Source organism: Quercus robur, chromosome 3 (assembly GCF_932294415.1).
Source record: "Quercus robur chromosome 3, dhQueRobu3.1, whole genome shotgun sequence".
Taxonomy (NCBI): domain Eukaryota; kingdom Viridiplantae; phylum Streptophyta; class Magnoliopsida; order Fagales; family Fagaceae; genus Quercus; species Quercus robur.
In genome coordinates, this window is record NC_065536.1 from 67,137,724 (window position 1) to 67,153,178 (window position 15,455).

The 15,455-nt window shown below is 33.0% G+C and overlaps 2 protein-coding genes across 3 annotated transcripts; both read left to right on the plus strand.

Annotated features, from left to right (window-relative positions):
- Positions 1-1,185: 1,185 nt before the first annotated feature.
- On the plus strand, positions 1,186-5,495 carry LOC126719026 (uncharacterized). Of its 2 annotated transcripts, XM_050421511.1 has the most exons (5): positions 1,186-1,450; positions 1,602-1,707; positions 3,013-4,153; positions 4,554-4,733; positions 4,999-5,495. In XM_050421511.1, the coding sequence occupies exons 3-5, from the start codon at positions 3,015-3,017 to the stop codon at positions 5,186-5,188; spliced, it is 1,509 nt and encodes a 502-aa protein (XP_050277468.1). In that variant the 5' UTR covers positions 1,186-1,450; positions 1,602-1,707; positions 3,013-3,014; the 3' UTR covers positions 5,189-5,495. The 2 variants fall into 2 exon arrangements, with proteins under 2 accessions (XP_050277468.1, XP_050277469.1); XM_050421512.1 differs by lacking the exon at positions 4,554-4,733.
- Positions 5,496-10,657: 5,162 nt separating this feature from the next.
- Positions 10,658-14,519, plus strand: LOC126719027 (LRR receptor-like serine/threonine-protein kinase RPK2). Its single transcript, XM_050421513.1, has one exon. It carries the CDS (start codon positions 10,861-10,863, stop codon positions 14,248-14,250), a length of 3,390 nt encoding a protein of 1,129 aa, XP_050277470.1. The 5' UTR covers positions 10,658-10,860; the 3' UTR covers positions 14,251-14,519.
- The last annotated feature ends 936 nt before the right edge of the window (positions 14,520-15,455 follow it).

A 15,455-nucleotide genomic window follows, 5' to 3' on the forward strand; every position in this document is an offset into this window, starting at 1 on the left:
AAAATCAATTGGTATTTTGACATGATAACAAAGAACAATTATCATCGAATTTTGCTATATTTTAAATTTTAAATAAATAATAATAATTTATACTACTATTTAAGGGATTTCACCAGTTTGGGATTCTCATTTTTTTGGTTAAAAAATGCTTCTACATCCCTATATTTAAGTAAAGACAAAACTAAAGGAGAATCCAGTAAAAATACAACTCTAATTGCCGCTAAAACATTGCCTAAAATAGGGTTACTCTCCTATTGATTTTCAAATTGTTTTATCCACTTATAAATTAGATTTTCAAAATAAAAATTATATATATAAAATAAGAACACAAGTTTTTTTTTTTTTTTTTTTGCTACAAAATAAACATGTAATATTTGTTCATTTTTTGAAGCTAGCTTCATAACACTCCTAGTTGTATTAGTAGTTCTAAATGCATTAATATTAATGAGAAAACGTGTAAACCTCAAATTGGAATGAATGAGAAAGCGCGTATGATAAAACTAGTAATAAATTATAGTAGCCTCATGACACTCCTGATTGTATTAGTAGTTCTAAATACGTAATATCAATGAGAAAATATGTAAATCTCAAATGAGAAAGTGCATGTAATGAGGCTAATAATAAGTTAGCATACTTTCTAATCCTAGCAGATAGCCGAGTCTGCAACAAACATTCTTAGCATCTACAACAAGAACTCCAAGTTGGCTAAAAAATTATCTGGAACTCATGACGTGGCGCTCCACAATATTTGTTTATTTTTTGAAACTAGCTTCATGACACTCCAGGTTGTATTAGTAGTTCTAAATGTGTGATATTAATGAAAAAACATGTAAACCTCAAATTGGAATAGATGAAAAAACGCGTGTGATAAGGCTAATAATAAATTATAGTAGCCTCATGACACTCCGAATTATATTAGTAATTCTAAATACATAATATTAATGAGAAAACATGCAATCCTCAAATGAGAAAGCGCATACGATGAAGCTAGTAATAAATTAGAATACTTCCTAATCCTAGGAGAGAGCCGAGTCTGCAACAAACATTCTTAGCATCTACAACAAGAACTCCAAGTTGGCTAAAAAAGTATCTGGAACTCATGAGGTGGCGCTCCACAATTGGCCAACACATATAGTAATAAAAGATAAAGAATAACTAAATTATGGCAGTTGAAGAATGGCGCGAAACCCAGATAAACAGCTGTTATTCTTATTCAGACTTTGTGAGAAAAATACTGAAAATAAATGCCGAAATTCTAGCAAGGCCTCAGATTTCATTTTCCCAAATCCAAACCCTAATTATCCATTACCCAATTCATTCACTTCCTCCATTTTTTTCTTCCTTTTTTAAAAAAATTAAATTAAATCTTTTCATATATTCTTCACCAAAATCCAATCTTTTTATTATTATTTATATATATATATATATATACACTGCATTTTGATTTCAGGTATTTTTTGCAATTCAAATCTCTGCTCTGATTCTTCATTACACTTGAGAGTTTTAACAATCTGGGGTTTTGTTTTTTACCCAAATATTCAATTTTTTTTGCTTTGAAAATTTTTATCTGTATGATTTATTTATTGGGTTTGATATATCAGATTGGATTGAGGTGAAGAAGAAGCTGCTGATCATCGGTGCTGCTTCCAGTGCTTCGATTTCAGCAGTGGGGAAGCCGGAACCAAAGGGCTTCTCTATGATTTAAGAGTGAGTTTTGTTGTAAATTTTCTCATTCATCACCCCAAAAAAAAAAAAAAAGTGAGTTTTGATAATGATTTCCTTGTTTTGAATAAATGAGAATACATAGATTTTTATTATCCCTATTATTTTGCTTGTATTCAACAATGCTCCTATTATAGAAATAGCATAGATAGTGTAGTGGTTTTGTACAATACCATGGGCTATCGCAATTTTGTCCAGAAGCACTGAACATAGTGAAGACATATTGGTATTGTATAATACAATGGGTTATCGTGATTTCATACAACACCATGGTACATAGTATTTACAGTATAATAGGAATAACATAGATAGTGTGGCAATTCTGTATAATACCATGAGCTATCATGATTGTGTACAAATCATGGTATATAGCATCTACACTATTCCTATAGTATTATGATGCCAAAAAAAAAAGGGTTAGAGAATAAATTGAACTTGTTATTATGATTATTATAAATGCAGTTTGAAATATAATCTTTCTTCCTTTTTTTTTCATTTCATGTTATTTGGGTTTCTTTTATTGTGATTTTTGTACAAATGTGCAAATGATGGATTTGGAAACGACAAATTAAGCAGAGATAAAAATGTATAACAGCAGGAGCAGCAATATTGGTATTATACTATTATGTGATGAACACACGTTAGATCTTAGTCTAGGGGCAGTGATGGTTAGTTAGATGCATCTAGTCTGAGTTAAAACAAAGTCAGCTTATTGGATGTAAGAACCCTCTTTAGATCGGTCAATGTAACTTTTTTTTTTTGTAATCCATGAGCTTGAATGCAATTAGTATGTCTTAATTCTTCAGTTTGTTTGTTTATGCCTTTCATTATAATGATTGATAGTTGTGGTTGAAAGAGAGGAGATCATATATTCCATGTTGATGGATCACTAATCCTCTTATGTATGTTGTGCTTGTGTACCTATTAGTAAACTAAGTCAGCTGAGCTTGCATTAGTTTTTTTGTTTATCAATTGATTACTGATCCCCTCTGATTTTCCTCATTTCTTTTTAAGTTTGCTAATTACTTGATATTGATGTATGCATCTGTTTAGTGACTTATGCTACCTCATTCTATGATTATAAAAAAAAAAATAAATAAAAACAATCAGTGTATCATACATGTGAAAATCCAAATGCAATAATTATTTCTTTTTCTTTTTCTTTTTTCCTTCATACTTGAATTTGACTTGGAAATGCACTCCAAGTCAAATTTTCTTTTCATCGTAAGGGAAATTAAACTAGAATATAGGATAAGACCATTGGAATCTTAATGCTGTCAATTATTTCAGGTATGGAGTTGAAGGATGGGAGTGGAAGGTATAAGGTAATACTTCTAGAGATCAGTGATGAAAGCAGTAGTAAGCACTCAGAAACACATTCAGAAAGTCTTGGTGAAAGCGGAAGCAGTGAAAAATTTGAAATACATCCATCTCTTATTATTCGGACTCAAAGTAAGCATGAGGAAACACATACACATGCAGATTTTATTGATAGAAGCGGAAGCAGTAAGCATTCAGAAACGTGTTCAGTTGTTATTGATGGAAGCGGAAGCAGTAAGCATTCAGAAACTAGTTCAGATGTTATAGATCTGACTAATTTTATTGATGGAAGCGGAAGCAGTAAGCATTCAGAAACTTGTTCAGATATTATAGATATGACAGAAGTTATTGATGGAACTGATAGCAGTAACCATTCATCTATTCACCAAGAGGATGCCATTAATGAAGCCAATCAACATGCCCTAGCCAAAAAGTTAGGGCCTACTTCTTCATCAGATTCGTCATTGGAAGATGTCATCCAAATAATTATAAATAAAGTCCCCAAATCTGGAGAAAGTAATTCTTCCTTTCCAAATCCTAACACTGATACTCCTCATGAAGCAATAGAAGAAGAAACTGACATTTCCAGTAACAGATCCACTCCAGTTTCTGATGTAGGCCATGAATCAGTGGCGCAGAGTATGTCTCCTACACAATCCCCTAAGATACAAGTGATGGACCGTTCAGTAGGATATGATCCTTCTAGGATTCCACGTTCTGTTTTTGAAACAAGCAAATCCACAACACCAATGGATTGGAGTGTTGCTTCCAATGACTCATTGTTTAGCCTTCATGTAGGGAACAATAGTTTCTCGAAAGATCGTATGTTTTTGTTTGGTGATTTTAAATCTGATGAACTGAGCAAATCAGGTGAGTTGACCAAGCTCAGCTCAATCCCTTCCGTTCCAAAAGAGGAAATTGACAAAAAGAAAATAAAAATAGGTGGAGCTACATTAGAGGTTGATGAGAACAGCAATGATGCAGCAAAAGTAAGTACAGAAGCTCAAAACTTGCAAAATGTGCCACGTCCAGCAGTATCCAGGAATTCCTCTAGCCCCTCCCGAAATTCTGATGATACCAGAAACAGTGCAGAATCTTTTGCTTTCCCTGTGTAAGTCTATGTTCAGTCTTCAACTGTGAACACTTTTAATCTTTGAATACACATTTTCTCTTCCAACATTGCTGATTTCCACTGTACTTAGAGATGGATGGACATGCTTCATATGCATATTAGAATGAATGAGTATTCACTCCATCATATCTATCTCAAACATGCTCATAATTATATACATGTATGCTTAATTCACAGAAATATGTATGTTTGCAGACTTGTGGTGTATATGAGTCAGCATTAGATGTGCCTCAATAATTAGGCGTATGCACATTTGTATGAAGTTATACATTTCTTTCTTATCCACAAGTATACATGTATAATACATGTAACACATTTAAAAAGGAAAGTCACCAAACCTAATACTGTCAATGTGGAATATACCCTTTTTGTGATGCAGAAAGACGAATCATGCAAAGCCATCGTGCTATTGTTCCAATTGTAGTGGGGCGTTCCGCTACTGTATATGGCAAAGCTGCTACTTTAGGTGGCCTAGCTGCTACTGTTCTAATTGTAGCTGGGCGTTCTGCTACTGTTGGAACTGTAGCCGAAAAGTATTTTCTTGTCATTCTTCTACCATGTATGCCTCTCTTTCTTTATCTATGATAATTTAATGGCAAGTATCAATTGAAAACAAATCTATCCTTTTTACTCTATTTTCGCCCTTAGTAATTTCATTGTTTTTTAAACTCGTTTGTTGTAGTTTGTATTCTTAATTTTATACCTCTGATCTCTTTTCCAGTTTTCTTGAACTTTATGATTTCACAATGTTATGTATATTGCAGTACACTCTTTAGTGTCAACTGTATAAATACATTAATTCAGTCTGTTTTGGATCACTGCAGTTTTGCAGTAGTGGAAAGTACTGCTGTTTTCAATGCAGATGAGGAACAGCGGCAACAGCAGAAGCCACTATCCCCAAAAGTGGCTTCAGAATCGACTGCAAAATGTTGGTTTCCTTTCCTTTCTTGGTTGCAACAGGGTGGTAGTTATTGTTCTTGTGTTCATTGTCGTCCTTGTGCTCATTGTTGTTGAGAACGCGAGTGCTAAGCCTCCTTGTTCATAATGAGTGACTAGCCATCTCCTTTAGGTACTTAGAACTGAGGCAAGAATGAAATGTGTATGCAGATTCTCATTAGGAGTCCTGTCAAGATGTAAAGGCCCAAAGTTTGCAGTTATTCTTTTCAATCCGAATAATTTCTTCTAATCTAGTTTCAGGTTTCAGATTCTATTTTTCATTCTCTATATATGCTGCTTGGTATTATGGTATCCTATTTGAATTGGCTCTTTTTTTTAGCATCAAGAAGAAAGTGTTAACAGCAGCAATGGCTGGGGATTTCCAGACCTATGTTGATATGATGTTTGGATGGATTCAGGGAAGAAATAAGTGTGGTTTTTTCTTGTACTAGTTAGAGCTTCCAATATGTAGCTCCACTCCCAATCTCTGATAAATGAACAATCTAAGGTCCACACACTATAAGAAGGAAGGTGTATATCTGATTTATGAAATAATTATTGGATCAAGTAGGCAACTCATATCATTTGAGGGAGAGGGCTACCCATCAGATCCCTTGTTAATCAATTTGAATTTTGTGTGGAAGCCAAAAAACCACTGTGATAAATATATTAATATGAGCTCTTGCTTATATTATTGTTAAAAATGTTGTAACGTAAGGATATAACATTTTTCATAACTGTTGACATGACTTGTTGTGATTTGAGTAACATCATTTTTTTTTCTTCATTTCGGTCTACCATTGACAACACTCTTTTTTTTTTTAGAAATCAACACCAAACACATTATTACAATAAGTGGGGAGAGAGATTCAAACTCCTAGAAATTCAAACTCCTAGTTCTTTTGATACTTGACCACATCATAAAATATTATATGAAAAATTAGAGTATTGTTACAAACACAACAGTGTTGATAATGCTTGAGTTGATAAATATTTATTGATTTTCATCTGCACCAACGGAATATATCAATTTATCATTCAAAACTTGTCACCTCAGTAAAATAATATGTGAAATCTGTTGTGATGGTAGACAAATCTAAGGGAGTCTGGTTTGCTTACTCTAGGTGTGATGTATGAACAAAGTTGCACTGAATGAAATCCATTCTCTCACAATTTTAAATGATTGTCTCTCTGCCAGCAAACATTCTATGATTGGAAAAATTATTGTTTGACTATTTAATAAATAATAATTTAGATAACACCCTCAATTCTTTATTTTATGAATGATTTGAAAGAGAGAATCTTGTTGACAAAAATTTATATATATATTTTTTAATTATTAATTATCAAAATCAGAATGTACTTAGCTACCAAACTAAGAACAGGTCCAGTCTTCATCATCAATTTCTTTTCTTGTAATTCATGTATTAAAATAATTTCAAAAGCTAGACTAATTGAAAATTTGACCTACAAAAAATTGAGATTTAAAAAGTCAATACTTTAAAAAAGTGAACTTTTAAACAACCCTGTCAAATAGGCACTAAGAATCCTCTAAAAAAAGAAAGAAAGAAAGAAAGTACACATAATAAAATAGCATAAAATGAAGGATCAACCATGGTTGCATGCTGGGAAGAGAAATCTTATAGTAAAAATCACTAAATTACTGTTTTTGACCATTGATTGGTATTGTTTTGACATGCATGTTAAAATTATTTAATAAGCCAAAGAAAGAAAGTACACATAATAAAATAGCATAAAATGAAGGATCAACCATGGTTTCATGCTGGGAAGAGAAAATCTTATATTAAAAATCACTAAATTACTGTTTTTGTCCATTGATTTGTATTGTTTTGACATGCATGTTAAAATTATTTAATAAGTCAAAGCTTTTGTTCATGTATTCTTTAATCTAGCCATTACCATTTTTTTTTCCCTCCTCAATCCCGTGAGAAAATTGCATTTAGAAGTAGTTAAGCACAGGTTTATACATCATTCACCAATTTTTAAAGGAAATACAGGACTTACTAATAAATTTGAAAAAAAATCATATTATGAGGTGTGAATTATTAGGATGGGATGTTAGGGACATAACTCTTGTTAAAACTTAAAAGCGATAAGATTTTATTGGAGAAATATTACTCTCACAGTGATCATATACTACTTATATATATGACTTTTGTTAACTTGTGCTCTTTAGACATGGGTCAAGATTATATAAAATTATACTTCTTTATATATATATATATAAATAAAAGTGAACGAGTAAAGTTACAGTATTTTTGATTTGTTCAATTCACACAGTTTTTCTGGCTTTTTTTTTTTTTAGGTAATACTGCCTATTGAATTTGCTTTCTATTTTTTTAATTTTTTATATACATATGAGTTATTACCCTAAAATAATAAAATATTAATACAAAAAATTGCTATTATATTTTCACAATTGTTGAGATATTAATTCCTTATAGGCCAAATAAAATAATAAAATATCATACTAGAACCAACCACAATTAAAAATAAATATATTGTGAAGAAAAAAAATGTGTTACATTCACAACACTTTCATAACAAATTATAGGTGGTAATTTGTTATTGGTTCTAATTTAAACTTACCAATGAAATTATTTTTTTGCCCACCAATAACAACTCGTAACAACCTGTTACTTATGATTTGTTGTGAAATTTATATTTTCACAACTACTGAGGTATATCAAAATTATAGAGGTATTATAAAAATGTTGTGTCATTTGTTGTGTTTCTAGATTTTTTTTTTTTTTTGTCAACTTTGTTGAGACAAAATTTACTATTTCACGTACAATTTTCTTTGGTTGACTTTTTGTTTTTTTTTTCTTTGCACACCATTTTCATAATATAATTTCACAACTACTGAGGTGTCAATTTTTTATAAATCAAAATAAAATATAACAAAATTATAGAGGTATTACGAAAATGTTGTGCCATCTGTTGTGTTTCTAGAATTTTTTTTTGTTTAGTCAACTTTGTTGAACCAAAATTCACTATTTCACGTACAATTTTCTTTGGTTAACTTTTTGTATTTTTTTCTTTACACATAATTTTCATAATATATTTTCACAATTATTGAGGTGTCACTTCTTTATAAGTCAAAATAAAATATAACAAAATTATAGAGGTATTATGAAAATGTCGTGCCATTTGTTATGTTTCTAGATTTTTTTTTTTTTTTTGTTTAGTCAACTTTGTTGAGCCAAAATTCACTATTTCTCATACAGTTTTCTTTGGTTGATTTTTATTTTTTATTTTTTTTCTTTACGCATTATTTTCATAATATATTTTCACAACTACTGAGATGTCAATTTTTTGTATGTCAAAATAAAATATAGCAAAATTATAGAGATGTTATGAAAATGATGTGTCATTTGTTGTGTTTCTAGAGTTTTTTATTTTTTATTTTTTTTGCTTAGTCAACTTTATTGAGCCAAAATTCACTATTTCACATATAGATTTCTTTGGTTGACTTTTTTTTTTTCCTTTACACACCATTTTAAGTAAAAACATTGTTTTACACAAAAACAAAAACTCGAGATAAAAACACTTTTCATCATTTATGTTTAGGATAGTTCACAATTCCTCCTTAAATTTAAAATCAAGCATTTTTCCTTTTAATATTTTGGAAAATAGCAAATATGTCATATTATTATTTTCCCAGTTAAACTCTAATAAAAACTTATAATTCTTAAAATATTTCTTTGTGTAATGTCTAAAATACTCCCACTATATTTTAACATCCTAAAAATTTTCTTCATGTATTTTGAGTTTTAAATGGTAGTGATGCTTGGAAAGTTGGAATGATGATATAAGGTGTTTTATTTTTTAACTAGAGAACATTGATTTTCTAGGTTTAGAACTTCAAAACTTATAATTTATCTAATGAAAAAATTGATGACACATACCTTTTGTTTTTTGTTTTCTTGCCAAAAATAGGTGTTCATTAAAAACTAAGTTAAACATTGTATCTAGACTCATGTAGAATGATAAAGAAGAAAGTATGAATGAAAACAATTTTCATTATGTATGGTTGAAGGTAATTGATGAAGAGCTTCAATTGTAGTATATGACATCATTCGTTGCAAAAATTTAAATATTGTAGCAATATCTTAGCAAAATTCAGTTGCTTATTTTTGGAAGATGATATTCTTTATCATTCTTAGAAATTTTTAGTGAGTGGATATTACATTTAGCAAATGGGTACTAAGAAACTATCATGGTAAAATAGATATTTATATGTTAAATAGTTACCCTAACTTTGCATGTGACCAAAATTCTTATATGAATGAGATTAACTTTATATAATATACATTTTTTTTTTTTATGTATGTAGTTTTATACTTCTCCAGATAAAAATTCTACCTTAATTTTTTCACCCAAGCAGTAACACGTGTCTTGCATGTGCCACTTAAATTAGTAATTTTAAAAGGAAAATGTTAGCAAATGTACACAGATATCAAGAAAAGTTCTCACATCCATAGTATATTTAAGCATGCAAACCAATAAACAAATATGTCTTCTTTTTTAAAATTATGGATAAGAGCTCATAATTGAATATTTAATACTTCATAACGTGTGCCTTAAGGTATTTATTAGGGTATTTATTAAGAGCATCTTTATAGATTTATCTCTCTTTCTTTTTTTCTTTTTTTTTTTTTTTTTTTTTTGTAATGATAACGAGTGCCCTTAGGATATTAGTTAACAATTCATTTTAAGAAAATTTTGACACCACTTTTATGGAAAATGAAAAAAACAATCAAAATATTAATTGTTTTTTTTTCTTTTCCCATAAAATTTTTTTTTAAATTGAATGTTAACTAATATTCTAAGGGCATTTGTTAGCATTTTTTTTTTTTTTTAAAGAATCTTATAAATTTCAAATTGTGGTCATATTACCAAGTTCAAAAGAGAAAAAAAAAATTATGTCATTTAAAAAGCAAACAAATTAGAAATATATCAATTTGCATGAACTCATCAATGATGTAATTTTATTTTTCATTATTTACCAATTTTGATACGTCACATCAATAATTATAAATAAATAGTAGTACTTTTACATGAAGTCTTGATGATGTAAATTTCATTATATATCTTCTTCTTCTTTTGAGAAACCATTAAATATCAATTTTTAATTCTTCACATCAATAAAAATTGTGATCCTACATTTATGGATTTTACAAAAATCCAATAGATTTTGCTTTAAAAAGGAAAATAGTAAAAAAAATCATTTTCTTTTTTCTTTTTTAAAAGGTGCATAGAGATCAGCATGCTGAGTTGACTAGAAGCCTTGAGTAACGGTCAGGCACAGAGACTCCACGTGTACAAACATTTGTGGGACCCATTAACCTCTTTTCCAACGGTAAGGAGCCATGTCAGCATGTACCTTTTAGTGGGTCCCACACCACAACCTTTGAATTCCACTGGACCCCACATGTTGCACTTTGCACCCCAACAACAAAAACAGCCGTGGAAGTTAAAGAAAAAGAAAATCATTAAAAAAAAAAAAAATTCAAAGGCATATCAGAGAGCAAAGAAGAAGTAATAGAATTCAGAAACCAAAACCCAAAAAAAAAAAAAAAAAACACTTTCTTTTTTTGAAATCAGTGTTTTCCAAAAACAAAGAAAACATTTTTCTTCTCTCTCTATATCTTTGTGGGGGGAGGGGTTTAAAGCTTCTTACCTTTTTACAAGTGCTTGTGAGTTTGAAGTTTGAACCGAGGGAAAAAATGAAATGCCAAATGTTGCTTAAGACTGAGAAAACCAAAGTCTTGTTTTTGTTTTTGCTGTTGTCTCTGTTTTGTCACTCTGTTTTGGTTTCTGGGAAAGCGCTTTCCGAGAAATCAATTCTGCTGGAATTCAAGAACTCTGCTTCTGACCCATCTGGGATTCTCTCAAGCTGGAACTCCACCAACAACCCAGATCACTGTTCATGGTTTGGAGTCTCATGTGACTCAAATTCAAGGGTATTTTCTCTCAATATCACTGGCAGAGGTAACTGTTCTGAACCACTTTCTTGCTCTGAGTTTTCTGGAATTTTTCCATATTTAGATGGGATTAGAAGAACTAGAAGAACTTCTTGTTGTTGTTGTTCAAGTGGGGGTAGTGGAAAACTAGTGGGAAAGTTATCACCTTTGGTTGGGAAACTCACTGAACTTAGAGTTTTATCACTGCCTTGTAATGGTCTTAGTGGTGACATTCCTGTTGAAATTTGGGGTTTAGAGAAGTTAGAGGTGGTTGACCTTGAAGATAACTTGTTGACTGGAACTTTGCCTGTGGGGTTTCTGGGTTTGAGAAATTTGAGGGTTTTGAATCTTGGGTTTAATAGAATTGAGGGTGAGATTCCTATTTCATTTTCCAAGTGTGTGAATTTGGAGGTCTTGAATTTAGCTGGTAATAGATTAAATGGGTCCATTCCTGGATTTTTGGGTAGTTTTATGAAGTTGAAGGAATTTTATCTGTCTCAAAATAAGTTAACTGGGGCTTTTGAGGAAGTGTTTAGAGATAATAATGGTTGTAGTAGTATTGAACATCTTGATGTGTCAGGGAACTTCCTAGTTGGTCAGATTCCGCGTAGTTTGGGGAAATGTTGGCGGTTACGGACACTTTTGTTGTTTTCTAACATGTTTGGTGATGTCATTCCTAGTGAGCTTGGTCGGCTTCGGATGCTTGAAACTCTAGATGTTTCTAGAAACAGCCTTAGCGGTCCAATTCCTGCTGAGCTTGGACATTGTGTCAATTTGTCAGTTCTTGTCCTCTCGAATCTTTTTGATCCACCCCAAACCAACAGGAATTCGAGTGGAGATTCATTGAATGCTGCCCCAAATGAGTACAATTATTTCGAAGGCTCCATTTCTATGGAAATCACAACCCTTCCAAAGTTGAGAATAGTTTGGGCGCCAAGGGCAAATCTGGAAGGGAAGCTTCCAAGCAACTGGGGTAGTTGTGAGAACTTGGAAATGTTGAACTTAGCTCAAAACCTTTTCAGCGGAGGGATCACCAGTGTATTTGAGAGATGCAAGAAGCTGCATTTTCTTGATTTAAGCTCAAATAAGCTTACTGGAGAGCTTGATAATAAACTTCCAGTTCCTTGTATGACATTTTTTGACATTAGTGGGAACCTCATGTCAGGGCCCATCCCAAAATTTAATTACAGCATGTGTTCCTGTTTGCCCTCATTGATTGTTGGAGTTGACAGCACTGCATTTGCTTATTTGTCATTCTTTACTTGTAAAACCCGTCTTACAGCTCCTTTTCCATTTTCTGGTGCTAGACTTGTGATTCATAATTTTGGTGGGAACAACTTCACTGGTCCAATGCAATGGCTTCCGATTGCAGCAGAGAGATTGGGCAAGCAGACTGATTATGCATTTCTTGCTGGTGGAAACAAGCTTGATGGATTATTTCCTGGAAGTCTATTTGGAAAATGTAATGGCTTAAACGGAATGATTGTTAATGTTAGCAATAACAAATTTTCTGGTAATATTCCTTTGAAGATTGGTCCAATGTGCAGATCTCTTCAATTCTTGGATGCCTCGAAGAATCAAATCTCTGGATCAATACCGCAAAGTATTGGGGATTCGAGATCTCTTGTTGTTCTTGACTTGAGTGGGAACAAATTGCATGGTCAGATTACAGCTGGTGTTAGTCATCTGAAGCATCTTAAGCATCTTTCCCTGGCTGGTAACAACCTGACTGGCACCATCCCATCTAGCTTTGCAAGGTTGCGCTCCCTTGAAGTGTTAGAACTTTCGTCAAACTCTCTTTCTGGTGAAATTCCAAAAAGCATTGCGAACTTGAGAAATTTAAATGTTCTTCTGATCAACAATAATAAAATCTCTGGGCAGATACCCTCCAGTTTGGCTAGTGTGAAATCTCTGTCAACTTTTAATGCATCCTTCAATAACCTGTCTGGGCCATTTCCGCATAACCTTAATGTGATGAATTGTAGTGGGCTCATTGGAAACCCTTTCCTTTCCTCCTGCCCTATAGCCTCCTTAATGGCATCATCTCCAGCTAAGGCAGATAGCAATGGGGATTCCCAAGCTAATCCAGGATCAGCTACTTTTAGCCCAATCGAGATTGCTTCCATAACATCTGCTTCAGTCATTGTCTTTGTTCTTCTAGCTCTAATTGTCCTTTTCTTTTACACAAGAAAATGGGTACCAAACTCCAGGGTCCAGGTTGAATCTAGAGCAATTGAAGTTTTCACTGACATTGGGGTTCCGTTGACATTTGAGAATATTGTTCAAGCAACAGGAAATTTCAGTAATAGCAATAGCATTGGCTGTGGAGGTTTTGGGGGCACTTACAAGGCTGAAATTTCTCCAGGAATCATATTGGCTGTAAAGAGGCTTGCTGTCGGAAGGTTCCAAGGTGTTCAACAGCTCTGTGCTGAGGTAAATACTCTTGGGAGGTTGAGACACCCTAATCTCGTAACTTTAATAGGTTTCCATGCAAGTGAAACAGAGATGTTCCTCATATACAATTATCTGCCTGGAGGTAATTTGGAAAATTTTATTAAGGAAAGAGTCAGAAGAGCTGTTGAATGGAAGATTCTTCACAAGATTGCTCTGGATATAGCCCGTGCACTTGCTTATCTGCATGACGAGAAGCATGAGGAAAGTGTTCCGCGTGTCGTACACCGTGATGTCAAGCCGAGTAATATATTGTTGGATAATGACTTCAATGCTTATTTGTCTGACTTTGGTTTATCTAGGCTTTTGGGAACTTCTGAAACCCATGCAACAACTGGTGTAGCAGGAACATTTGGGTATGTAGCGCCTGAGTATGCTATGACCTGTCGTGTGTCTGAGAAGGCTGATGTTTACAGCTATGGTGTCGTGCTGCTTGAATTGTTATCAGATAAGAAAGCCTTGGATCCATCATTTTCTTCACATGGAAATGGTTTCAATATTGTTTCTTGGGCATGCATGCTGTTACGAATGGATCAAACTAAGGAGTTCTTCACAGCTGGGCTATGGGATGCAGGTCCCCATGATGATCTGGTGAGCACTTTGCACTTGGCTGTGACATGTACTGGTGAGTCCCTCTCTGACAGGCCTACCATGAAGCAAGTTGTACATAGGTTGAAACAACTTCAGCCTTCATCATGCTAGATAGATTTAGGCTTCTGGAATTATTCACCAGAGTTTAGAAAGTATAGCAGTATAGAAGGCATGATACAGTTGTTTTACCCAGTTCCATTTTGGAGCATCTCTCAGATTTGATTCTAAGGTGGTGGTTTTAGTTTCCTTACAATAGGTTATAGTCTGCAGAAGAAAGACATTGGCTGAGAAATATTCAGATTTGATTGTATTTCAATACATGTATCTCAGTTCATTTTTCATTGAAATTTAAGCCAAACAGAATTGGTAGTTGTTGATCATATGGATAGCCAGCTGTATAGGATCTTTCTTTATCTGCAGTTTCCATGCCAATTTTAACATCAGAAAGGGTAAAAAATGATTTTGAACTTGCATGTAGCTGTCAGCTGTCTTTAGCAAATGGATATGATTATGGTTATGTTTTTAAAAATATATATTTTAAGTTAAAATAAAACCAATAAATTCTTCTTTTTGTGAATATTGGCTTTAAACTCTTTGTGCAAATATATGGAGGATCAACTGCCTTAGGATGGTCTAGTGGATGAAATTGTTTTGCTGGAAAATAGTGCTCATATTTAGTTAGAATCCAACTATTTGAGGGTCAGTTTTCTATGAAGCACAAGTGCGTTTCCGGATTTGGGTGCAGGATTCGGTAATTTTTGAAAAAGTAGGGTGCAGGTGTGGCGGGATGCGGCGATTAAAAAATTATTAAAAATATTTTCTATATATTTTTACTATTAAAATATTCTTAAAAAACACATTACTATGCCTTAATTCACAAAACAAAGAAAGAAGAAGGCAAGAAACACAAAACAAAAATAAAAACACAAAAGAAGTAACAAATATTCAATATAAAATTGAGGAATGACAGATATAGGATGTTTGGGCCTCATTCAAAGTGATTTCGACTATTCCGACATGATTCAAGGCCGATTTCGACTGTTTCAGTCACTGACCGATACGACCTGATTCAGTCGATATGGTCCAATTCTGGCCGAATCGGCCTGGTTAGGCACGAATCAAGCTAAGTCAGCGCAAATCAAGCCGAGTCGGCACGAATCCGTGATATAAAAAAAAAAAAAAAGCTCAGACTCGGCACCGATGCGCAAGCAACCATGTCGGACGCCGCACCCCGCGTCAAGCAACATCGAACTCCGATGCGGCACCCTCCCAGCTGTGTCCGTGCTTCATAGTCAGTTTTAGGAGAAGTTTTGTAC

Bases quoted from the DNA above. Each gene is read 5' to 3' on its own strand.
- LOC126719026 (XM_050421511.1), top strand. From the start codon at position 3,015: ATGGAGTTGAAGGATGGGAGTGGAAGGTATAAGGTAATACTTCTAGAG. The intron at 4,154-4,553 runs GTAAGTCTATGT...TTTGTGATGCAG, and splicing joins GAATCTTTTGCTTTCCCTGT to AAAGACGAATCATGCAAAGC. The intron at 4,734-4,998 runs GTATGCCTCTCT...GGATCACTGCAG, and splicing joins TCTTGTCATTCTTCTACCAT to TTTTGCAGTAGTGGAAAGTA.
- LOC126719027 (XM_050421513.1), top strand. From the start codon at position 10,861: ATGAAATGCCAAATGTTGCTTAAGACTGAGAAAACCAAAGTCTTGTTT.